Raw genomic sequence first — 26,755 nt, 5'->3', positions numbered from 1 at the left:
AGATGTTGTACTCAGTTGGATTTCAGGGTTCTGTTCTGATTTTCTTATTTCTATCCCACTTTTACTATATACTCTGATGGTTCCTCCTTCACTGCTGCTCCACTATTAGTGTACCTCTGAACCTCTTCTCCATACTTATTCCTTTGGTGTTCTGAGCTCCTCCCATGAGTTTGTCATCACTTACACAGACTCCTCCCAGATCCACCTCGCTACCCCAGAAATTTTACCAGGAAACCAGGCCCAAGTCTAAACTTTTCTGACACGCTGCCTAGATGTCCCACTCGCTGTTTCTGTAGATAAATCATCATCGTCTGTTTCCTCAACCTCGGAGGTCATCTATCTGCACATATTCAGACTACTAAAATCTGTCATTTCTCTACCACCTAAATTAATCTCTGCCTTTAACATACTACCATACTCTGATCTGGGGGACCTGTAAGGAGCAGGTTGTATTAGTCTTGTGTGAGGTGATTAATCTCCCTTCATCTATTCAACATTATGCTCCCTGGCTTTTGTACCCAAGTTGTTATACTCACATAACCCCTATTCTCAAGACACTTAATTGGCTGTTCCCGCATACAGTTCAAACTTTTCTTACTGACTTGCAAATGCATTCATTCTGCAGCTCCTCAGTATCTCTCCTCTTACACCCTTCCTCGGGAGCTCCATTCATCAGGCAAATCATTCTTATCTGTGCCCTTTGCCTCCACTAACTCCAGACTTTGTTCCTCCAGCTTGCTGTGCTATATATGCTTGGAAGCGATTTCCTGGGTTGGTATGTCATCTCCATCTTGGGGCCCTATTCAAAATAAGGCTAAAAGCTCACCTTTTTTTAAGTTGCTTTTAAATCTTAAACCTATTTGCTTGTTCAATATTTGTTTTTCATCATTACCATAATATAAATGAAACCCCCTAAAAAAAATGGGTTATAAGCTCTGTTAAGAAGGCTTGTCTCTTACATATTTGTGTACAGCAGTGTGTATACCTAATAGCGAGCAAATATGAAGATAATTGATATATTACAGCAGTACCATCAAACATGCGTCTTCCAATCAAGAACAAAAACTGAAGTAACCCTGCAAAAATAAGTTCCAGTGAGTAACATGTGGACACCAACTGTGAGAAGCACCTAAATGAAAAAGATCAAAAAGTGACTGGATGACAGAACACCTACTGGCTGATATTCGGATAGTCAGCCTGTGGCAGACAGAGTTTGTCTGCCGCTAAAACCAGGAATTGAATGCCAAGACGTGCGGGCTTTGGCACTGAATTTCAGGGGTTTTTTGGGGTTTTTTTTTTTTTTTTAAAGCCAGCTAGTACATGACCGGTTAAGTAAACATTCAGACAACCAGCGATCCCACATAAAAATAGCTATTTATACAGTAAACCTGCCTGGTTAGGTCTGAATATCAGGACTTAGCCAGACTTCACTTCTAGAATGCCTCCAACATAGCCAGCTTTAAGTCCAGTGCTAACCTGTCATTTTCAGGTTATGTGCCACTGAAAATGACCAGATAGCAGCAACCAAGCTAGTTAACCGGTTGGCAGCTGTTTTTGGATGGCTAACTTACTTTGAATATTGGCCAGTTAGTTTCTAGTGATCATTAGCTGTCAAATGTTACAGCTTGAGTCTCAATATTACAAAAAAATAAACTAAGCCCCTTCTCATGATTTCAGACTCTACATTTAACAGAATGAAAATATCCAGGACTGTTGCTTCTCACTAATCAAATATGTTTTGATACAGATTTCTCCCTCTCCCGATAACTGCATAATAAGCCATCCTAGGTATTTACATTTCCAGTGCCCACAATTCAACATTTCAAATTGGTTTCATCTCAAAGCCATGATGGTGGTGATCCCAGAGAGACAGGAAAAAAGCAGATGAGTCATCTCATGTCTCCTTACCCACCAATTTATTAACATCCATTAAGTCACACTTTAGGAAACATTTATACACACACGCTATCTGGAGAAGTTTGCTTTCAGATAGAGGCAGGCTCTCTACCAGTGTTTTCTGATCACGAGAATAAATCTATCACTAATGATCATTCAATCATGTGGGACTCCAGCAAAGAACATTTCCCCTCATATACATACAAGCTCAATATTTGCCAACCATAGCAATATGATACCATAAAGAAGTTCCTTTCCTTGTACAAGAGCACTGGCAAAATATTAGCTAGCCAGTAGAGCACCACATAATTATCTAAACAACCATACACAGGATTTCCAGTCTTAACCTATTATATCAAGTCTCAGTGCTTGTCTCTCCTCACACATCCTATTAATAAATGGTTTCAATAGTTTATCTCAGCTTTCATAAACCACCATATTCATTCACATCTTCAACCTCCACAGCTGCAAACAACTATGTCAACCTATGGCCTTGGGAAGTATTACATTAGTGTGGTAGTGGAATGCAGTCAGTTACTAAGTAGGCAGGGATTTGCATAAATATGGTGGTTTATGAAAGCTGAGATAAACTATTGAAACCATTTATTAATAGGATGTGTGAAGAAAGACAAGCATTGAGACTTGATATAATTGGTTAAGACTGGAAATCCTGTGCATGGTTGTTTAGATAATTATGTGGAGCTCTACTGGCTAGAAGTATTACATTAGTGTGGCAGTGGAATGCAGTCAGTTACTAAGTAGGCAGGGATTTGCATAAATGGTCATTTCTAGAACACATGATTGTGTAAACTATGGATATTTAAATCACTTTTATGCAAATACCAAGCTTCTGATGGCCCAGAATTGGCTTTCATCAGAAAAGTATCTTTTTTGTGATGATTCAAGATCCATTTTCAGAGATTTTTTTTTTTGGGGGGGGGGGGGGGGGGGGGAGGAGGAGCCAACCACTTAATTCAACAATTCAATTACAACAGGTATAAGGTCACAATATGGAGTACTACTTTGTCCAGATGAGATCCAGGCTGTATTACGAGCCAAGTCTGAAATAGCAAAGGTTTTCGCACCTAATGATCTTCTCTATTAATGGCATCTTTCCTGTAATGAGACTCAACACAGCTCAGTCAACATTTAAAAAAAAAAAACCTACCCTGGCAAAGATAGATCAGGTACATAAAAGGTCTGAATACAGTCTGGAGGAATGTTATTTGGAGTCACAGAGAATGATACATCTTTGCCTTTCAAACACTAACCAAAGAATAAAACATGATACAGGCTTTTCTGTCAGATTATTAGTAATTCTTAATAATGCCAAAGCATCTAATTTAGAAAAAGGTTGATCAGCCACAATCTAATTTGAACACACTGTTTAGAAATAGTTTTAGTGCAGTCAAATGATGCTTCACTTAACTATATGGATTGAAAAAAATCCTCAATATCAGTCCAGGCAAGATGCTAATAGAACTTTACCACTAAAAGTTAAGTCATATTCTCCTCCACCCCTAACAGCTATGAAAAACTCTACATCAGATTCAATGTCTCATAAGCCTAAAGTGGGTAACAGCACTACCCCTTCCGAAGCTGCTTTTGGCACAACATATTAGCTTGATCCAAAACGAGAAGAAATTAACATCACTCAAGAGTTAGCTCTACAGATTTCCACTAAAACATTTCAGAATACCTGAGGTGGGGGGGGAGGGGGAAGCTTTTGAACTCTGTCACTCATGACACAGAACTGATGATACTGTGTTGTCAAGCATTTCAAAACTACAAACCTATACACGAGAGAGCCTAATAAGCTAAATAAATGGGAGTGCATAATGTCCATTCTACTTACCCTGCAAGGTCACATTTTGACACAATTTTTGTTCATTTTAAATGCAAATAGTAGAAAAAAAAATAAATTTCTTCCACTTTTGTTCTCATGTCATATCAGTGAATTACTCCCCTGCCCCCAGGCTACAAGACAGTGAGGAAAAAAAAACCACACAACTGCAAAGTATGAAAATACCACTTCAACTTGGAAAGAAGCAGTTTCTGAAAAAGGAGTTTTGCAGGATTGAAACAGATGTACCACCTGGGCATTATTTCCAGCTTCAAGCGCTTGTCCCTTCTATTTAAAATAGAAAACCAAGAGACATTAGGGCACTACTCATCCTCCCCTTTCTTTCATTACAGTCTCCTGCCCTATCCCATGCACACACTATGCAGGACAGCAATTTAAGGATTCTTGTGCTTAATTTGGGCAACGATTGGAGATCATAAAATGCTTCCAGTTTAAATCAGTAGAGGGATATTATTTAGAAAAAAAAAACCTTTGCTATATATGGATTTTACATAAGGGAATTCTTGGAATATTCCACTGCTACCAGGCCAAATCTACTTTGTGTCACATTTTACAACGAGGCTTGGCTTGTGCTTTGCTTGCATCTCACTTTTTTTTTTAATGCGGTATTTGTTTACTGGACATTGTGCTCAGCATTTGTGGACTCATTCATCAAAATTGTTCTGACTCCTGATGCAGGTGCACTGTGGTGCCCAAACGTAGACAGCATCGAGTCTGTCATTTTACTGTATCTTAATAAATATCCTTTGTTGGAATCACTGGTCCAACCCCTTCTTTTTGGTTGTGTTTTGATTCTTTCTTTTCAACTAGGGGGTTGTTTTCTCTTTCCTTTGGACACTTTCCTAATGAACAGAACTGAGAATTCCAACATACATGCAAACGCCTTTACGGTACTTTGTAAGCCACATTGAGGCTGCTAATAGGTGGGAAAATGTGGGGTATAAATGTACCAAATAAATAAATAAACCTTCCTTATTCATAACAGGGAGCAGCTGTGTTGATGCTATACCCAGGTAGCAACGTGGCATTACAAATCTACTGTCACCAAGGACTCAATTCAGCCAAATTTAGAAATTAAAAAGTTATTAGAAACAATTGTGGAGTTTTATCTTTGAAATTAAACGTTTCCAATAAAATGGCATTTGGCAAATAATATGTATTGCATCCTACATTTAAAGAGATGAATTAGAAGTCCTTGCTTCCCAGGAAAATTGATAATGACCCAACTGGGAACTACATAACACATTAAATAATATACAAGACCCTCATTATCTGTTGACAGGTTGAGTTGCTAGCCTGGTATCGCCAACATCTGGAACTGGAAAGATGAAGACCACTGAGCATGCTCCTGCCATTATGTCAGCTTAAACTAAGAGCAGGATGTCAAATGCCACTTCCTTAAATATTACAGGAATCAATGAAGAAAAAGAAACAAATATTTCATTCCTAGTAAAGGTACATTTTAAAAACAAAGGGCCCTGTCTACTAAGCCACGCTTTTAGCGTGTGCTAATGCTAGAGACACCCATAGGAATACACTACTACTACTAATTTCTATAGCGCTACTAGATGTACGCAGTGCTGTACACTGGACATCAAGAGACAGTCCCTGCTCGACAGAGCTTACAATCTAGTTAGTAATTCCCTTATACCTTATTTGTCCTGTTTGTCTATCCTAAGGTGGGTATGATAAAACATGGGTACTGAACGAGTAAAGGTTGGGAGTTAAAAGCAGCATCAAAAAGGTGGGCTTTTAGCCTACATTTGAAGATGGCCAGAGGAGCTTGACGTACCGGCTCAGGAAGTCTATTACAGGCATATGGTGCAGCGAGATAAAAGGAACAGAGTCTGGAGTTAGAAGTGGAGGAGAAGGGTGCAGATTAAGAGAGATTTACCCAGTGAATGGAGTTCACGGGGAGGCGTGTAGGGAGAGATAACAGTGGAGAGGTACTGAGGAGCTGAAGTGAATGCACTTGTAAGGCAACAAGAGGAGTTTGAACTGTATGCGGAAACGGATAGGGAGCCAATGAAGTGACTTAAGGAGAGGGCTAATATGAGCATAGCAACACTGGCGGCATAAAAGTCGTGCAGCAGAATTTTGAACAGATTGAAGGGGAGAGTTGGCTTAGTGGGAGACCTGCGAGAAGCAAGTTACAATAGTCTAAGCAACAGGTGATAAAAGTGTGGATAAGGGTTCTGGTAGTGTGCTCAGAAAGGAACGGATGAATTTTGGTGATACTATAGAGAAAGAAAGAAACAACCAACAGGTTTTAGCAGTCTGTCGAATATGTGCAGATATGTAGAGAGAGGAGTCAAAAAATGACCCAAGGTTACAAGCTGATAAAAGTGTTATCCACAGTGAAAGAGAATGGGGGAAGAGGAAAGATTGGTTTAGGGGGAAAGATAAGAAGATCAGTCTTGGTCATGTTTAGTTTCAGATGGTGGTGAGACATCCAGGAAGCAATGTCAGACAGGTAGGGTAATACTTTGGCCTAGATTCCTGCTGAAATTGGAGAGGTAATTGCAAAGTGATGCACTTAGGGAGTAGAAATCCAAGGGAGGCGTATGTGTTAGGTGGGGAGAGCCTGATAGACACGGACGGGGAGAGGGATCTTGGGGTGATAGTATCTGAGGACCTGAAGGCGATGAAACAGTGCGACAAGGCGGTGGCCGTAGCGAGAAGGTTGCTAGGCTGTATAGAGAGAGGTGTGACCAGCAGAAAAAAGGAGGTTTTAATGCCCCTGTATAAGACGTTGGTGAGGCCCCACCTGGAGTATTGTGTTCAGTTTTGGAGGCCATACCTTGCGAAGGATGTTAAAAAAATGGAAGCGGTGCGAAGAAAAGCTACGAGGATGGTATGGGAGTTGCGTTCCAAGACGTATGAAGAGAGGCTTGCTGACCTGAACATGTATACTCTGGAGGAAAGGAGGAACAGGGGTGATATGATACAGACGTTCAAATATTTGAAAGGTATTAATCCGCAAACGAATCTTTTCCGGAGATGGGAAGGCAGTAGAACGAGAGGACATGAAATGAGATTGAAGGGGGGCAGACTCAGGAAAGATGTCAGGAAGTATTTCTTCACGGAGAGGGTGGTGAACGCTTGGAATGCCCTCCCGCGGGAGGTGGTGGAGATGAAAACGGTAACGGAATTCAAGCATGCGTGGGACAGGCATAAAGGAATCCTGTGCAGAAGGAATGGATCCACAGAAGCTTAACTGAAATTGGGTGGCAGGGGGAAGAGGGGTTGGTGGTTGAGAGGCTAGGATGGGGGAGGGCAGACTTTTATACGGGGTCTGTGCCGGAGCCGGTGATGGGAGGAGGGACTGGTGGTTGGGAGATGGGAAATACTGCTGCACAGATTTATACGGCTGTGCCCTGAAAAAGACAGGTACAAATCAGGGTAAGGTATACACATATGAGTTTATCGTGGGCAGACTAGATGGACCGTGCAGGTCTTTTTCTGCCGTCATCTACTATGTTACTATGTTAGGTAGATCTATGAGTTATCAGCATAAGGGTGATACTGAAAACCATGGGATGAGATCAGAGTACCAAGGGAAGTATAAATGGAGAAAAGAAGAGGACCCAGGACAGATCCCTGTGCTCCACCAACTGATAGTGGGATAAAAGTGGAGGATGATCCACCAGAGTATACACTAAAAATACAATGAGAGAGAAGAAAACCAGGAAAGAAGAGAGCCCTGAAATCCAAGTGAGGACAGTTTATCAAGTAGGCAGCGGTGATCAACAGTGTGAAAAGCAGCAGATAGATCAAGAAGGTTGAGGGTAGAATAGAGACCTTTGGGTCTGGCCACGAACAGGTCATTGGATACTTTAGTAAGCACTGTTTCCTTTGAATGAAGAGGGCAAAAGCCAGATTGAAGTGCATCAAGAATAGCTTGAGATGAAAGTCGAGACAACGGCGATGAACAGCATGTTCAAGCATCTTGGATAGCAAAGAGAGGAGGGAGATGGGGCAATAGGTGAAAGGACAGGTAGGGTCCAATGAAGGTTTTTTTGAGGAGTGGTGTGACTACGGCATATTTGAAGCCATCAGGAACAGTCGCAGTGGAAAGTGACAGATAAAAGGGATGACTGTAGGAAAGATAGTGCTAAGTAGATGTGTGGGAATAGGATCAGAGGAACAGGTAGTTGGTTCCAAGGAGGAAGAAAATGTGCAGTTTCCTCTTCAGTGATTTCAGAAAAGGAGGCAGGGGTTGAAGGAGGGTTGAGAGAATGGACTAAGAAGGAGAGGTGGAGGTGACTTGGCTGAGAATTCAAGTTTAATCTTGTGAACCTTATCATGAAAGAACTCAGCCAGAGTCTGGGGAGAAAATGAAGAGGGAGTTGGAGGTGAAGGCACTTTGAGGAGACAGTTCAGTGTGGCAAAGAGACATTTAGGGTTTGAGCCAAGAGAATTTGTCAGCTGGATGTAGTAGTCCTGTTTGGCAAGTGAAAGAGAAGACTGGAAGGAGGTCAGCAAGAATTTGGAATGAAGTCAGCATGGGCACAGGATTTCAGCCAAAGGCGTTCAGCAGAGCAGACACAGGAGCATAAGCAGCAGATTCTAGGGGTCAGCCAAGGCTGGGGTTTGGTATGCCTTACAGAACGGGGAATAGGATGAGCAAGAGTATCCAGAGCACAGGAGAGAGTAGTATTATAGGAAAATACAGCCTCATTGACAGACTTGGATAACACAGTGGTTGAGAAGAGATTTGAAACACTGGAGGACAAAGTAGAAGGGTCAATAAACTGAAGATTCCTAAATGTATTGGTTGAGATTGGACGGGACTGGGGGGTGGGGGTAGGTAGGGTGTTTGAAGTGTGAAATTTATCAGATGACTGTCAGAGAGGGGAAGAGCTGAGGCGCAGGAACTGGAGAGTAAGCTGTTGGAGAAGATAAGATCAAGACAGTGGCCATTCTGATGAGTGGGGGTAGTGGAGCAAAGCTGATGATTGAAGGAGGATGTTAAAGCGAGAAACTGAGAAGCATAAGAGTCAGAGGGATCATTAGCATGAATGTTAAAATCCCCAAAAATGAGGGAAGGAGATGAAGGTTCAAGAAAGAAAGAAAGCCAGGCATCAAATTCAGTGAGAAAGGAACTTATCAGGGGGTTGATAAATGACTGCTACTCGGAGAGGCAGAAAAGTGGATAGAAGGATGGAGTGGACTTTGAAGAAAAGCAGCGAGACTGAGGTGAAAGAGGTAGATTTCAACCTCTTCTTCCACCTCAGTCTTGCTGCTTTTCTTCCTTCAAAGTCCACTCCATCCGTCTATTCACTCCTCTGCCTCTCCAAGTAGAAGTCATTTATCAACCCCCTGATATATGGGTGTCTGTAGCACACACTAAGTTTTAGCATGCGTGCCTTATTAAACAGGGCCCAAAGTTTAAAAATGCACTATCCAGAATCTGAAAATCAAATGCCCCAATCATTTGCATACTCCGGCTGGTACCATCAGCCGTACCAAAAGCACTGAAAGTTTGTTTTCCTTTTATATGCAAGCACATGCCTGCATGTTACTAGAGATGAGCTGTCATTTGAAACGAAATGCTGTTGCTAATAATTGTATTCAGTATGTGCAAAATAGTACACACTATTAATGATTGCTGTTTCATCCGGTTGGGGGGGGGGGGGGAGGGGAGAAACCCCATCCATCCCTACTTATTACTACACTAAAAGTTTGCATCTCCATGCTACATTTCCTGGTACAGGATGCTTAGCCGGTTGAGAACTGAACATACATGATGTGGTACAAGAAAGGTAAAGGAACAGGTTGCTCACAAGAGAGGAACAGCCATGCCAAGTCAGAGGGACTACAGGGAATTATATTACAAATACATGTACAAACCTCACCCTCAGTTTTTTTCCTGCAAATAAAGTTTATATTTTGCATCTATATTTGTTCTGTTTTTTCATACCACACATTTAGCTACAGGCAGTAGAATGGCATGGGCCACAACCCAACCAATATTTTGCCCAACACAGCCTCAGCAACTACAGAACTTGGGATAGGGGCCACAAATTGGTTTGGTTTGGCTCTTCCAACCAGAAGTGTTCCCCTGCCCTAGTATTCAGGAGATCAGAGTATGGCAAAAAGTGAAAAATGTAATGTAAGATGTGTGAAATGTGGAGCGATCTGTGTGCATGCATTGTCTCATGCAAATGAGAATCAATTGTGTACAATCATGTCAAATAGTTCTGTAGGCAGTTGGTATGAGTGCCTCATATTTACTATTATAGTATTACTTCAGGAAAACTGTCTTAATTCCCTATATTTCTTAAGGCCCAGTTCTTCTCATAACGAGTTACCTAAATTTAAGTGTCAATTGGGTGTTTTGATTTATAGAATACTGTCATTTACATGTTAAAGTATAAAATTACACACGGAAGTGGCAGAAGTGTGCCAGTACAATTCTGATAAAATGGCTTAGCATGTAATAATTATTAAGGGGGCGTTCACAGGTGAGAGGCATGAGCATGTCAGACATTTACACTCTTAACTTACAGAATACAGTTTGTCAAAAAGCTTACTCTGCTCAGCAGATAACAGCTCAGGAACACAAATTGAACAGAAAGTGTTAATCTTGTAAGGTAATTAATGCCAAATTCAGCAGAATGCAAATTAACACAAGAGTATAGTATATGCTCCAATGTGTTACAGGACCAACGTAAGTCTGAATCAGTGGCATAGCCAGAAGGCAATTCTTGGGTGGGCCAAGTGGGTAGGATGGGTGGGCATACATTACCGCTGCCCTTAAACCCCCCCCCCCCCCCCAACTTTAAAAATGAAATACTTTAGCTAGCAAAGATGCCCAGCCCCACCAGCTGAAGACATCCACAACCCACCAAGCCATGTTTAGACAAGTGCAGCAGTTAAAGGCAGTGCTCCAAGGCACTGAGACCAGCACCCCAGGCATACTCCGTTCTTAAGCATTAACTGGACATGAGAACCGAGTATGCCCGCAGCACCAGTGTCAGCGGTTTACAAGCAGCATCCCGACGCCCACTGGTTTTTGATGGGTTCTGTGGGCTGCAAATGTATTCAGCTGGTGGGAGTTTGGTGATAACTGCTAGTTAAGTGAATAATATACCTAGGGTGGCCAACTTTTTAAAAGATAAAAACTTGGCACCTGCCACAACTGTTCGACCCTTGTCACACCCCAACACACATTCAACAGCAAGGGCAGCAGTACAGGACTGGGAGCCTGCAGGCCATGTTGAAGGCTTAGGAGAGGGAGTAATATGAAAGATTGCTCTCTCCACAGTCCCTCAACCTACATATGCTTCCTCCATACAGTATTAAATCCAAACATATATTCTGCATTCACAGAACCAATTAGCCTCTCCCTCAACAACTGGTATACAGCAGAGTTAAGATATTTCCCAATAAAACAAGCTATACAAAAATATTTTGTTTCTAATACAATCTTGGAAACAGCAAACTCTGTCAGAACTAGGCATATTGTAAAGTAATACAAAATAAAATTAACTCGTGACCTACAGCAAATCAACCATTCAGCCATAACTTCCAAAACTTATATGAAGGACCATAACTAGGGAAAGGCGACACAATAAATATGCAGTGGGACCTAGATCATCAGTATAGCTATTGGGAAAACTGAACAAGACAGATTACTACAGATCCTTACATAGAAACTCCACATTACCTGAATATCTGGCCTCTGCCATTCACAAAGAACACAGAGACCCTAACCAAATACAAACTCAGTGGCCATATAAGAAATATATAAGTACTTGTGACCTAGATTGGCCACTGTTGGAAATAGGATATTGGGCTTGATGAACCTTCAGTCTATCCCAGTATAGCAACACTTATGTTCACTGTGGGTTAATCTAGAAAGAGGGAATAGCAAATGTATTTACACTGATGTGATTCAGACCTTCACAGACAGAAGAAATGGACAAGATTTAATTGACAACATTCAAAATATAGCTGTGAAAGTACTACCAATAGATGATTTTAATATGCCAGTTGTTGAGGTATCCCTATTACATGAGTCTTTTAGAAGCAGGGAGATCCTGGATTCTCTACAGGGGGAACTATTCCGGAAGTTGGTAATAGACGCCATGCAGGATGGGGCCTTACTGGACATAGTGCTTACTAATGAGAAGAGTGTTTCTGATGTTATAGTATGTGATCATCTGGCATCCAATGATCACCAGATTGCGTGGTTTAATATTAAGATAGGTGTGAAGAGAGTTCATTCAACAGAAGGTTCTAGACTAAAAACTATCTTGGTTCAGATTGGGGATTACCTCAAGGAATTGTTGTCTGGATGGGAACATCCGTAAGAAGTTGGAAAGCAGTGGGCAAAACTGAAAGATGTTATTTTAAGGGTAACAAACCTTGTTGTAAGGAAAATAAAAGTAGGAGGAAAACGGAGGCCACTTTGATTCTCAAAAGCAGTAGCTAAAAAGGTAAAGGAAAAAAAGGGCAGCCTTTATAAACTATGAGAGATCACAGAAAGAGCAATATGGTAAAATATGGGGGGGGGGGAGGGTTAAGTGATAAGAAATGCAAAAGTGGCACTGAGAGACTCAAAGGTGAAGGAAAGGAATATGTAGAAGCTGATAAAGGCAGAACTGCTTAACAAATATTTCTGTTCTGTATTCACAGTTGAAGGGCTGGGAGCAGGACCACAGAAGACAAACACAAACAGGAATGGAATGGTGGTAGTCCCCGAATGACTTTCAAAGGACTGTGTTCGTGAGGAGCTGGCTAAAGGTGGACAAAGTGATGAGGCCAGATGGCATACATGCGAGGGTACTAAAGGAACTTAGGGGAAGTTCTAGAGGTTCTGCTTGCTGATCTTCTCAATGCTTCTCTAGAGTCTGGAGTGCTCCTGGAGGACTGGAGAAAAGCAGATGTGGTCCCTCTCCACAAAAGTGCAAGGAAGAGGTTGGAAACTACAGGACGGTAAGTCTGACCTCTGTGGTCGGTAAATCAACGGAAATGCTTTTAAAACAGAGAATAATAAAATGTTTGGAATCCGATTGATTATAGCAGTGTATCCCAAGTCCAGTCCTGGAATACCCCTTGCCAGTCAGGTTTTCAAGATATCCACAATGCATATACATGAACTTGATTTGCATACTCTGCCTCTATTATATGCAAATCTCTTTCATGTATATTCATTGTGGATATCCTGAAAACCTGACTGGCAAGGGGTACTCCAGGACAGAACTTGGGAAACACTGGATTACAGGACCCAAGGCAACATGTTTTCTCTAGAGGCAGGTCAGACAAATCTTGATTTTTGACTCGGTAACTTGACAGTTGAATCGAGGGAGAGTGCTAGATGTGGTAGATTTAGATTTTAGCAAAGCCTTTGACACGGTTCCACATGGACTAATAAATAAACTGAGTATGGGCCCTAAAGTGACTGACTGGGTGGAAGGCGACAGAGGGTAATGGTAAATGGAGCTCATTCTGAGGAAAAGGATATTACCAGTGGTGTGCTGCAAGGTTCACTTCTTGGAACCTTTTTGGGTTGTTTTTTTTTTTTTTTTTTTAATAAACATGATATTTCTGAAGGGCTGTCTGGTAAGGATTGCCTCTTCGCAGATGATACCAAAATCTGCAATAGGGTAGACACCCCTGACGATGTGGATAAAATGAGGAAAGACTTTGTAAAGCTAGAGGAATAGTCTGGAAGTTGGCAGCTAAGATTCAATGCTAAAAAATGCAGATTGTGCATTTGGGCTGCAAAAACATGAGGGAACCATACAGTTTAGGGGATGAAGAACTTTTGTGCACAAAAGAGGAGAGAGGAGCAGGACTTGGATGTGATCGTTTGTGGAGATTTTAAGGTGGCCAAACAGGTAGAAAAGGTGATGAAAAAAAAAAGCTAGAAAGATGCTTGGGTGCAAAGGAAGAGGAATGGCCAGTAGGAAAAAGGAGCTGATAATGCATCTGGTGAGACCTCATTTAGAATATTGTGTACAATTCTGGAGACCACACCTTCAAAAAGATATATAAACAGGATGGAGACAGTCCAGAGGGCAGTTACTAAAATGGACAGTGATCATCATAAAGCACATGGGGACAGACTTAAAGATCTCAATATGTATACTTTGGAAGAAAAAGGGGAGGTGTTCAGCGCTGCGTGCATCTGGTAGCGCTATATAAATGCTATTAGTAGTAGTAGATATGAGAGAGCCATTTAAATACCTGTGCATCATAAATGCACAGAAGATGAGTCTTTCAATTGAAAGGAAGCTCTGGAATGAGGGGGCATAAGATGAAGGTGAAAGGGGACAGACTCAGAAGTAGCCTGAGAAAATACTTCTTCATGGAAAGGGTAGTGAATTCGTGTAACGGCCTGTAGTAGAGTCAAAAACAGTATCTGAACTCAAGACAGCTCGGACAAGTAAATAGGACCTCTACGAGAATGATAGGGAGAGCAGATGGCATGGATAGACAGACTGGATCTGTTCACATTTTTCTCCGTTTCCATGTTTGATGGTAAAATTCAAAAACACGAATGTCACCATCAGATTCTTTAGGAATCTCCTGAACAGAATACGCTTTCTGACATTTTGATTGCAGCTGCATTGATAGCTATTCAATATGAATGGAAAGACAATAGTAATTTTTTTTCACATTTCGGTGGAATTCCACGTTTACTGTATAAATTGTAGTAAATAGCTGAAACATCTGGTTTGGTTAATAGGCTCAAAAAGATTTGGGAGCCCTTTGAGTTGTTATGCACCGAAGAAACTGAAACGGTTACACACAAAACTAGCTAGTTTCTGCTGTTGTCAGACTTTATTCACATGACATTTTTCTTGTATAACATTGATGTATTTATGCATTTCAAAACACTGTATTGTGTTATGACTTATATTTTTGTTTGTATAACCTGTTTCAAAATCAATAAACAGTTTAAATTAAAAAAAATAAATACTGTAATTTGTATGTGGAAGTGTTGCATTTAGGCAGCCACAGACTGGGTGTAAATGTGTGTACCTACAGTTAGCCATTCCAATGCCAGCTTATGCCAATAGGTTTGCAGCCTACGGAAATTTGGCACTTTAATTGCCTCCATTGTGCTTTATAAGTAACATGTACAAAATATTTCTTACCCATAAATTTATGTGTGGTATTTAAGTAACAGCATGCAAGAAAACAAAAAAAGGTGTAAAATGAGACGTTTCCATTAAGAGGTAGGTGTAAATGTTATAGACCATAAAAAAAAAAAAAAAGAAAAGGCATAAAAATAGGTCAAAAATGAATTTTTTCTTAAAGGCAAACGCTACTATCTGTAGTGGGAAATACAACACTAACACTTTAGACAATTTTTGCATGATAATCGTTAGACAGGATTTAAAGAAGGGAAGAATGTTAAAGCGGGTGTGATGATACAGTGGAGAGAGGATTTATTCCAGCAACAGTTCAAAATGTGAAAATTAAAAATGGGTCAAATCTGCTCTTAAAGATATTAATGGGAGCATCTAGCTGCAGTCAGAATTTAATATCCTAGACATACACAAAGGGCATTATGATTTGGTCAGAAATATTTGTTGGCGTTAAAAAAAAAAAAAAATATGAGTGTCTATAACATGTCTCAAATACCTTTATTGTCTGAGTATCTAGTGAACATCTTACAAGAAACAGTTGGTACACCCTGATTTTCTATTTCACTTTCAAAGGGTATAAAAAAAAAAATCCACATAGATGATCTGAAAAAAGCAGCCACAGGCAAGCACTCTGGAGGTCTCTATTTCATGAAGTGACTTATTTCTTTATGTATCCACACTTTTAAAAGGGTCAATTTGGTATGGCTGAACACTGTAGAAATCCTCAACCTACAGCAATGTGTATGCCATGTCCATCATATTATTTAAGTCTCCCAGTTTCAGATTCTCCACAGGCAGTGGCTGGAAATATCCAGACTCCAGGAAAACTTCAGCTAGTAATAAAACTGGCAGTTCATCTCCAAAGAATTCTACTGGTGCAACAAGAGCCACACAATCAATAGGTTTCACTTCCATCAAGACTACACTAACAACCTAAGGAGCTGGTAAAAAAAAAAAAAAAAAATTATATATATACATACATATAAACACCCCCCCCCCCCAAACTGATCCAATTAAAAATTATGCTTAAAGGCATAAAATTTGCCTTCAAAGCTGCCACTTAAGAGGACATCATTACGTGATTAGAGATTACTGTGCTGCATGCTCCAACACCACCACCGTCGCGTTTCATAACTTGAAGTCTATGAACCACCACAAAGATTTCATTCCTGTGACAACACAACCCATATATAACTTTAGATTCTGCAGCCAGTGTTTGAGAAAAATACACATACCCCACTTCAAGAGGAAGGTAGTAAACAGGATACATCCATCCAAGGAATCCCTTTCCCAAGAGTTCAGTGAATTCATCATATCCATGAAGTCCCCAAAGGTCATCCATCTTCCTTTCAATCCATATACCGAGGCCTGCTCAAATTCAGTTTCTTAAATTTGAAAGAGGTCCTCAGTTTGCCATGCAGAGTAAAGGCTCATCTGCAGAACAATTTGTTCTACAATTTTTTTATTTTTTTTTAAATTAGAGATGGACTTTTACTTAGGTGGGAAGCAGTAGAATACTTTGATTTATGTGATGGATGGAGTTTTGGTAAGAAGTAGCAGAACAATCTGACAGGTCTGTAAGGGCCATTGGTGTAGTAACAATGTTAAAAAAAGAGGACGACTGACTGGATTCTACAACCAGTTTAGTATATACCAATATAAAACTAACCAACCTATAGATGTTATTAAAGTCAAATCATAAAGAGGACCCGGGAAACTGATGAAGTATTGATTTGATCTCTAGAACTATAGAAATGCATAGTTTTTAAGCCAACAAGGCAAAGATCATCCTAAATAAGCTCTTTTCAGAAGCTGCAAGGGCTTAAAAAATACTCACACCTTTCCTCATACACAAAAAGGAAAAAAAAAACCCATTTAGACAAGTATTTAATTTCAGCACAGGCTCCACTCAAGCCAATATGGCAAAACACAGTTCATACACTACAGGGCGGTAGTGAGGAGGGAAAGGGGAAAATACGTGACCATCACACACTCATCGGAAAGCAACTATGTAAAGGAGAGGGGAGAAAGCGTGTCAAGATGTTACAGGTGCATTAGAGCTTACAGTGGCATTTCTCCCTCTCTGCTGTTAGTGACGTACAGGGAAAAAAGGGGTGTCTATGGGACATATTAGAGGAGGAGGTGAGATCTCAGGGGGGATGTTAGTAAAATAAGGGTGGAGGGAAGAGGCAAAGTACTTGTCTGCCTCAGTGTAGTAGCAGTAGGGTAGGGGCTTGCTACGAATACTTCATGCATTTTTTTTTTTTAACAAAATACATACCAGGGAAAAATGTGCCACATTACACTAACTGCAACATTTTCAAAACACTGCCTTTGCCATCAGGTCCTGGTCACAAAAAGAAATGGAGCGAGGGGAAAAAAAAGTTTTGATTTTTTTAACACAGCACATAAGGAAAATGTGTGTGTCTCGGTCTGTCCTCCAGAAATGTTCATGCCTGATGGACTCAGTCATCTGACGTCAGAAAGCGAGTTTTCACTGGGCAAAGGGTATGTGGCAGCCATGACTGGTGTGCCATTATTTGCCAAGCAACCTTGTCTTAGAGCTTCAAAGTAAGAGGCTTGCACTGGCTTATGATACTGTAGCACTTTTATAGCATCATCAATCCGGAACCATTCCCTTTTCCTTCCTGTGGAGAGAGAATAGAAGGTTAGAATTTGTGCAAAGACATGAGAAACGTACCAAAAACAGAGCTATTTAGGGGTAACTTTATAAAACATTTTTTGCACATAAAGAATGTTTCACATGGAAAATGGTAACTATGAAACTGTGGAGTGGAACGGGTAGATGTGAATCGCTTGTTTATTCTTTCCAAAAATACTAGGACTAGGGGGCACGCAATGAAGCTACAAAGTAGTAAATTTGTTGCCAGAGAATGTAGTAAAATCGGTTAGCTTAGAAGGCTTTAAAAAAGGTCAAGATGGCTTCCTAAAGGAAAGTCCATAGACCATTATTAAAATGGACTTATTTCTATAATAAGCAACATAAAACGTATTGTACTGTTTCGGGATCTTGCCAGGTATTTGTGACCTGGATTGGCCACTGTTGAAAACAGGATGCTGGGCTTGATGGACCTTCGGTCTGTCTCAGTAAGTCAATACTTATGTACTTATGTGAAATATGTGCACTGACAGTGTCACATGTTTGTGTGTGCACCATGTGTAGGCATTCTAGTGGGCCAAACTTGGGTGGAACCCTGATGTACACACATGCTTTATGGACTACTGAGCACATGCACAGAACCAACACTTTTATACCTTCAAAATTGTGTTACTGGGGTTCATTGTATTAACCTCTTATAAAAGAAGCACATGGGCACCTATGTTACCTTTTAGGCATAAAGGATGCTTTTTTAGTAATTTCTTATAGGTGGCCTTTTATAAAAATTAATCCATTAATATATGTACACAAGGGCAGGTGGTGTGATCTAGTATTGTGTGCTAAACCTTTTTGAGATACACTTTCTAAGTAGTTCTGCCACTGATTAACCTGGTAATAATGGACTGTTTCCCCTTTTATATTTAAAAAAAAAAATGTTGTATAGTCTAAGTATCAGAAATGAGTATGGGTGATCCAACCTAGAGACAATTACATTCATATTTCTGAAGTATTATGAAGTTCCATGGAATAAGAAGCTATAACAAAAATAATTTAAACTGTAATTTCTTATTAGTAGTCAGGTCTGGCAGGTATTCTGTCTTGGAAAGTTTAAAAGACAAGCTAAGTTAAGGCTTCCTCCTCTCTGCTAGTCTTTCTGCTTTAAGTATAATCACTACATTTTAGGAATATCTGAGAGAATGGAGTTACTGTAGCAAGGATTATCATAAAGAAAAACATCTCCAAATGCCTTAACCAAATATACTGACTAAATAACAGGAGAGGGGGAACCTGCAAAAACTTTAGATGAAAGGTCTTACAGTTCAGTTAAAGGGATGAGTGAGTAAAGAGGGGATTGGGTGCTAAAGAGCATGGTACCACACAGATGTGCACAAACACCATTTGAACAACAAGCTTGAAATGAGTATGTTTACAAGAATATACCTTCTGTTACAATGATTTAACTCAAAAGACTCAAAGGGTGGTAAACTGGGTAAACTGAAATGCCCTTCCTGCAGGACGGCATTCCAGATATCTACCAACCTATCAGTGAAAAAATATCTCCTTTCAACCTCAATTCATGTCCTCTAGTTATAGCACCTTCCCATCTCTGGAAAAGGTTTGTTTGCGGATTAATACCTTTAAAATATTTGATTGGCAACTATATACCTATCTTTAGAAATGCAAAATAGCATTAAAACAGCAGGAGGGGGAGACAGAATATTTAGCATATATACCCTTCACTGTCAATTAAAATGTTCTATTATGTAATGTGTTGACATTGTAATTAGTATAGTATCCATACTTTGTATTGTTTGAATATTTTTACTGCTGTAATTGCCTATTGCTCATGTTTGATTTATTCTTACTGTACACTGCCTTGAGTGAATTCCTTCAAAGAGACAGTAAATAAATCTTAATAAATAAATTTAAAAAAAAATATTTGATTGGCTGCTAATATCACCTGTTTCTCCTTTCCTCCAGGGTATACATGTTCAGGTCAGTAAGTCTTTCCTCGTACGTCTTACAACGCAAATACCATACCATTTTTGTTGCTTTTCTTTGAACTGCTCCAAGTCTTTTTACATCCTTGGTAAGATACGGCCTCCAAAAATGAACACAATATTCCATATGGGGTATCACCAACAACTTGTAGAGGAGCATCAAAATTGCCTTTCTTCTATTGATTATACCCCTCTCTATACAGCCTAGCATTCTTCGGGCCACAGCCACCACCTTGTCGCACTGTTTTGTCACCTTCAGATCCTCGGAAACCATCAGCCCAAGGTCCCTCTCTTGAGCCGAGCTCCCTTCCCTCCTATCTGGTATCTCTCTTTCGGATTTCTGCACCTCAAGTGCATCACTCTGCACTTCTTGGCATTAATTTTAACTGCCAGACCCTTGACCATTCTTCTAACGTCTGGAGATCCCTTCTCATGGTTTCTACACCCTTCAGGGTATCCACTCTCTGTTAGCTATCTTCATGTCATCCGTAAAAAGGCAAACTTTTCCTTCTAACCATTTTCAGCAATGTCTCACACAAATACATTAAACAGAATCATCCCCCAGCACCAATCCCCAAGGCACTCCACTATTCACCTTCCTTTTCTCTGAGCGGTTTCCATTTACCATCACCCTCTACCACTTGTCCGTCAACCAGTTCCTTAACCAATTCACCACTTTAGGTCCAACATTCAGCCCTCTCAGCTTATTCAGGAGCGTTCTGTGAGGGACCATGAAAATGAAATGCAGCTACGGTAGACTTCGTTTGCGGGTTCATCCCAGATAGTAGCTCAAACGATCACGCTATGGTCACTGTTTCCCAGGGGAACTAATACCACCACCTCTTGTACTATGCCCTGCTCGCCACCACGGACCAGATCCAAAATGGCTCCCCCTCTCGTCAGTTCCTGGACCAGCTGCTCCAAGAAGCAGTCATTTATTACATCTAGAAATTTAAACTCCCTGGCACTTCCTGATGTAACATTTATCCAGTCAATATTGGGGTAATTGAAATCACCCATTACTGTGGCGTTGCCCAATTTGCCAGCTCTCCTACTCTCTGTATATATTTCTTCATTCGTCTGTTCGTTCTGTACCAACAGACGGTAGTACAGCCCTACAAGAATACTCCTTCCCTTCACACATGGAATTCCTATCCATAATGATTCCACGCAGCTTACCTGTGTCATGTAGAATGTTTATTTTATTTGACTCAATTCCCTCTAACATATAGCGCAACCTTCCCCCTCCCAATTTGATCCTCTCTACCATTGCAATACAATTTGTATCCTGCTAACACAGCCCAGCATCGATTTTCCTACCTAGTCTCCCCTAAGCTTCTTTGGATCCGATCCTTCTAGACAGGATTCCTTTGGGTTTGTCCCACGCATTCTTGAATTCCATTACCGTTTTCATCTCTACTACCTCCCACGGGAGGGCATTCCAGGTATCTACCACCGTCTCAGTGAAAAAAAATACTTCCTGACATTATTCCTGAGTTTGCCCCCTTTCAATTTCAATTCATGCCCTCTAGTTCTACCACCTTCCCATCTCAGGAAAAGGTTTGCAAATTAATACCTTTCAAATATTTGAACATCTTTATCATATCACCCCTGCTTCTCCTTTCCTCCAGTGCATACATGTTTAGGTCAGCAAGTCTTTCCATGTCCCTCAAAACTCTGTTCTTTAATATATTTGAGCCCCATCACATCACTTACTCAAGAATGATCTATTACTGCCTACTTCTCTACAGACATCCTCCTTGTCCATTCAGGATCCTTATAACCAGGATCTGTTCGCTCTTTGATCTTGCACCAATTCTTAGTTACAAAAACATCACCTTCTCCTAAACCCTTCTAAGGCTATAGCATCATGGATTACTAGGTAGCCTTTGTGCTCCTCCATAGCACCTCTTATGGGGTAGCACCCTTGCATTTTTTATTTTTTTAACCTGAGAATAAACTTCCAAACTCACTTTCGACACCCATGTTACTTCAAATAGTCAGGTCTTGTTTTTCCTACCTAATCTCCCCTAAGGTCTTGTTTTTAATTATCTTCATCTTACCCATGCACTCCATTTTGATCATGTCACCTCTCTCCTGGTTCCAAATCACTGGCTCCAGAATTAAGCACAAGATCTAAACACTTAAGGTTCTCCACATTGGAATCCCGTTTTATTTGGCCATTTTGATCATTCCTTATATAATCTTCTAAGCTTTATGTTCCCCTTTTGAACACCATCTCTCACTGTTTCCTCTGTCTCTCTTTCTCATCTTGAGTAAACTCGTCAATTGGCCTTCTTTTGTACCGCTCCTATGCTATGGAATGTTCTTCTCCTCCCTGCACCAAACAATCCTATCAAAAGCTCAGAACTATGTTGAAAACTCATCTCTTTTCTAAGGCTTTCGAGGATCACTGATACAGTGATATGGTTAGCATTTCTCTTCCCTTTCTGTCCCTCTAATTCCTCTTTCCTATTAATGTTTGGCACTTCTCCAATTCCTCTCCGATTATTAGTTTCGTAAACTGCTTTGATTGTTAGCATTTGACATGCTGCCATTTGAAAACTGCCCCATCATGTGTGTATATGAAAGGACATACACATTTATGTAATGCATAAATGTGTTTGTCCTTATCCGAATTTAGGGGAGGCGATCCTGGAGAAGGGGACTGGAACAATGCACACACTTGATTTCAAAAATATTTTTTCTGATCTGGATAATGCGAGCATATGCAGGTATTTTCCCTTTAGGCAAAATTTCAAAGCATGTACCTGTATGTACTTTCACTTTGAAAACAGGTGCATCTTTATGTAAAATACCTGCCAATTTTGCAGCTGTGGAAACATACAAATTTTCAGCAAAAAATACTTTCAACCTACAGCAATACCTACTGGCTTGTAGAGAATGCATTGATATTGGACTCTGAAATGAGCAGTGACCTGTAATACTTATAGTCAGGACAGAAAGAAAAAATCTTTTTTTTTTTTGAGGGGAGGGGGAGGAGAAGAGGTTTAAAAATAAGGAGAACATTCCAGCAGCCTGCAAATGGTATGGGGGCATTTTCAGCACCTGAACCACCATTGAAGTAGAGTGCATTCTGGGTTGCGGCAGGTTGCTACAGCTCTCCTAGATAACATCTTAAACCACAGAGTAGCGCTATAGAAATGATAAGTAGTAGTAGCAGTGTGAACAAACTTACCAATGTTTACTGAATCCTCCCAGTCTTCCAGCACTTCAGTGACAATGAGAACATAGACATATGTTCTGTGTTTCCTGTCTCGATTCTGGAACAAAGACAACAAAATCATGCTAGTGACCTCAGAGCAAGTCAAGTTCCACTGTTTCCATAGGTTTTCTTAGTATCCAGAGGACGAATTTAAAAAAAAAATAAACTGTGTTCCATAAATGACTTAAACCTTATAAAATAAAGATGGGCAATAAATACTAATCTTGGTTATGTGAAGCAGTTAAAGCCAACACAAACACAGAAACGATAAACATATAAAAATTAAACAGCCTACCCACCCTTCCTATCCATACTAATTATCAAGCTTTACAATGCTTTCTTCTCCCTTAGAGATACTACTACTACTTAACATTTCTAAAGCGCTACTAGGGTTACGCAGCGCTGTACAATTTAACATAGGACAGTCCCTGCTCAAAGGAGCTTACAATCTAAAGGACAAATGTACAGTCAGTCAAATAGGGGCAGTCTAGATTTCCTGAAAGGTATAAAGATTAGTTGCCGAAAGCAACATTGAAGAGGTGGGCTTTGAGCAAGGATTTGAAGATGGGTAGGGAGGGGGCTTGGCTTAAGGGCACAGAAGCCCTGCCTCCACAGGCTAGGAACGCCGAAGATGACGCCGTAGTGAGCAGACAGGGCTTGTGCTGGCGGGGTTTCGGGTCCCCGCCGGCAAAGCAACGCAAAGGTGGGTGTCTCAGGAGGGGGTTGTTGCGGGGGGGTGCTGGAGGTCCTTGTGTTGAGCTGCAGCTTTAGGGGGGGGTCAACCGTTTGTTTAGGTGATTTTTTTTTTTCCTGCCCTCGACGTCATGACGTTTGACGCGAGGGCGGGGCACGGGTCTGTGGGGTGGCTTCACCACCATGAATCCACGAACCGTTCTGGGAGACTGACTGACTTCAGTGACGTCAGTGTCCTCAGAACGTTGAGGTTGCTTTTTATTATAGTAGATCTTTTGTGCCTCTCTTGCTGAGAACCAGGAGTACAGGTATCACAGATTCTGGTACTACTGCTCATTAAAGTTTTTGGGGTGTTTTTTTTTTTTTTTTAACAGTTTATAAGTACATAAGTACATAAGTAATGCCACACTGGGAAAAGACCAAAGGTCCATCGAGCCCAGCATCCTGTCCACGACAGTGGCCAATCCAGGCCAAGGGCACCTGGCGAGCTTCCCAAACGTACACACATTCTATACATGTTATTCCTGGAATTTTGGATTTTTCCCAAGTCCATTTAGTAGTGGTTTATGGACGTCCTTTAGGAAACCGTCTAACCACTTTTTAAACTCTGCTAAGCTAACCGCCTTCACCACATAAGTACATAAGTACATAAGTAGTGCCATACTGGGAAAGACCAAAGGTCCATCTAGCCCAGCATCCTGTCACCGACAGTGGCCAATCCAGGTCAAGGGCACCTGGCACGCTCCCTAAATGTAAAAACATTCCAGACAAGTTATACCTAAAAATGCGGAATTTTTCTAAGTCCATTTAATAGCGGTCTATGGACTTGTCCTTTAGGAATCTATCTAACCCCTTTTTAAACTCCGTCAAGCTAACCGCCCGTACCACGTTCTCCGGCAACGAATTCCAGAGTCTAATTACACGTTGGGTGAAGAAAAATTTTCTCCGATTCGTTTTAAATTTACCACACTGTAGCTTCAACTCATGCCCTCTAGTCCTAGTATTTTTGGATAGCGTGAACAGTCGCTTCACATCCACCCGATCCATTCCACTCATTATTTTATACACTTCTATCATATCTCCCCTCAGCCGTCTCTTCTCCAAGCTGAAAAGCCCTAGCCTTCTCAGCCTCTCTTCATAGGAAAGTCGTCCCATCCCCACTATCATTTTCGTTGCCCTTCGCTGTACCTTTTCCAATTCTACTATATCTTTTTTGAGATACGGAGACCAGTACTGAACACAATACTCCAGGTGCGGTCGCACCATGGAGCGATACAACGGCATTATAACATCCGCACACCTGGACTCCATACCCTTCCTAATAACACCCAACATTCTATTCGCTTTCCTAGCCGCAGCAGCACACTGAGCAGAAGGTTTCAGCGTATCATCAACGACGACACCCAGATCCCTTTCTTGATCCGTAACTCCTAACGTGGAACCTTGCAAGACGTAGCTATAATTCGGGTTCCTCTTACCCACATGCATCACTTTGCACTTGTCAACATTGAACTTCATCTGCCACTTGCACGCCCATTCTCCCAGTCTCGCAAGGTCCTCCTGTAATCGTTCACATTCCTCCTGCGACTTGACGACCCTGAATAATTTTGTGTCATCGGCGAATTTAATTACCTCACTAGTTATTCCCATCTCTAGGTCATTTATAAATACATTAAAAAGCAACGGACCCAGCACAGACCCCTGCGGGACCCCACTAACTACCCTCCTCCACTGAGAATACTGGCCACGCAATCCTACTCTCTGCTTCCTATCTTTCAACCAGTTCTTAATCCATAATAGTACCCTACCTCCAATTCCATGACTCTGCAATTTCTTCAGGAGTCTTTCGTGCGGCACTTTGTCAAACGCCTTCTGAAAATCCAGATATACAATATCAACCGGCTCCCCATTGTCCACATGTTTGCTTACCCCCTCAAAAAAATGCATTAGATTGGTGAGGCAAGACTTCCCTTCACTAAATCCGTGCTGACTTTGTCTCATCAGTCCATGTTTTTGTATATGCTCTGCAATTTTATTCTTAATAATAGCCTCCACCATCTTGCCCGGCACCGACGTCAGACTCACCGGTCTATAATTTCCCGGATCTCCTCTGGAACCCTTCTTAAAAATCGGAGTAACATTGGCTACCCTCCAGTCTTCCGGTATTACACTCGATTTTAGGGACAGATTGCATATTTCTAACAGTAGCTCCGCAAGTTCATTTTTTAGTTCTATTAATACTCTGGGATGAATACCATCAGGTCCCGGTGATTTACTACTCTTCAGCTTGCTGAACTGACCCATTACATCCTCCAAGGTTACAGAGAATTTGTTTAGTTTCTCTGACTCCCCCGCTTCAAATATTCTTTCCGGCACCGGTGTCCCCCCCAAATCCTCCTCGGTGAAGACCGAAGCAAAGAATTCATTTAATTTCTCCGCTACGGCTTTGTCCTCCTTGATCGCCCCTTTAACACCATTTTCGTCCAGCGGCCCAACCGACTCTTTGGCCGGTTTCCTGCTTTTAATGTATCTAAAAAAATTTTTACTATGTATTTTTGCTTCCAACGCTAATTTCTTCTCAAAGTCCTTTTTTGCCCTCCTTATCTCCGCTTTGCATTTGGCTTGGCATTCCTTATGATCTATCCTGTTACTTTCAGTTGGTTCTCTTCTCCACTTTCTGAAGGATTGTTTTTTGGCTCTAATGATTTCCTTTATCTTACTGTTTAGCCACGCCGGCTGACGTTTAGTCTTTTTTCCCTTTTTTCCCTTTTTTCCCTGTTTAGGAGTTTTAACTCAGGAGGGGGATATGTTATGATTTGTTAGCAAGGGGGAATAATGACAATTCTGTACTCCATTTTTTGTGTTTCTTCATTTATGAAACTTGTTGAATCCCATTGTAGGGAACAACATACTGCAGATAAGACCCGAACGGTCCATCCAGTCTGCTCAATAGTCACACTATCAATTCATGATTAAACCAACAATGAAAAAGATACTTGATCCTTGTCTTTCTTTGCCATATCTGCAACACGGACCATAGAAGTCCACCCAGCACTGTCCTCACGTTCCAACTACTGGAGTTGACTTCAGTCTATCCTAATCTGTCTTGTTATATACAGGACACAGTCCGTAGAAATCTGCTCAGCACTGGCATTAATTCTTCTCAGCTGAAATTGCCATCTAAGCACCACAACACACATGCAAGTAATTTAAGTTTTGCTTTTTATACCATCCATTTCCTAATTAGGGATCCTCTGTGTTCCTTCCATACCTTTTTGAATTCCATCACTGTTTTTGTCTCCACCACCCCCCTCTGAAGGGCATTGACCACACTGTCTGTAAAAAAGAATT

The 26,755-nt window shown here is 41.0% G+C and overlaps 1 protein-coding gene across 1 annotated transcript in view; it reads right to left on the bottom strand.

The window, feature by feature from the left end:
- Positions 1-16,349: 16,349 nt before the first annotated feature.
- Positions 16,350-26,755, bottom strand: part of NUDT3 (nudix hydrolase 3) — a 41,705-nt gene continuing 31,299 nt past the window's right edge. The window contains exons 4-5 of the mRNA XM_030221382.1: positions 22,685-22,769; positions 16,350-17,513 (exon numbers count right to left, since the gene is read on the bottom strand). Coding sequence (XP_030077242.1) covers positions 17,335-17,513; positions 22,685-22,769 — 264 coding nt within the window. The 3' untranslated portion in view covers positions 16,350-17,334. The remainder of the gene's footprint in view (positions 17,514-22,684; positions 22,770-26,755) is intronic.

This window comes from Microcaecilia unicolor, chromosome 12 (genome assembly GCF_901765095.1).
Source record: "Microcaecilia unicolor chromosome 12, aMicUni1.1, whole genome shotgun sequence".
Taxonomy (NCBI): Eukaryota; Metazoa; Chordata; class Amphibia; order Gymnophiona; family Siphonopidae; genus Microcaecilia; species Microcaecilia unicolor.
The sequence above is the reverse complement of the archived record's forward strand: the minus strand, read 5'-3'. Positions and strand labels throughout refer to the sequence as shown.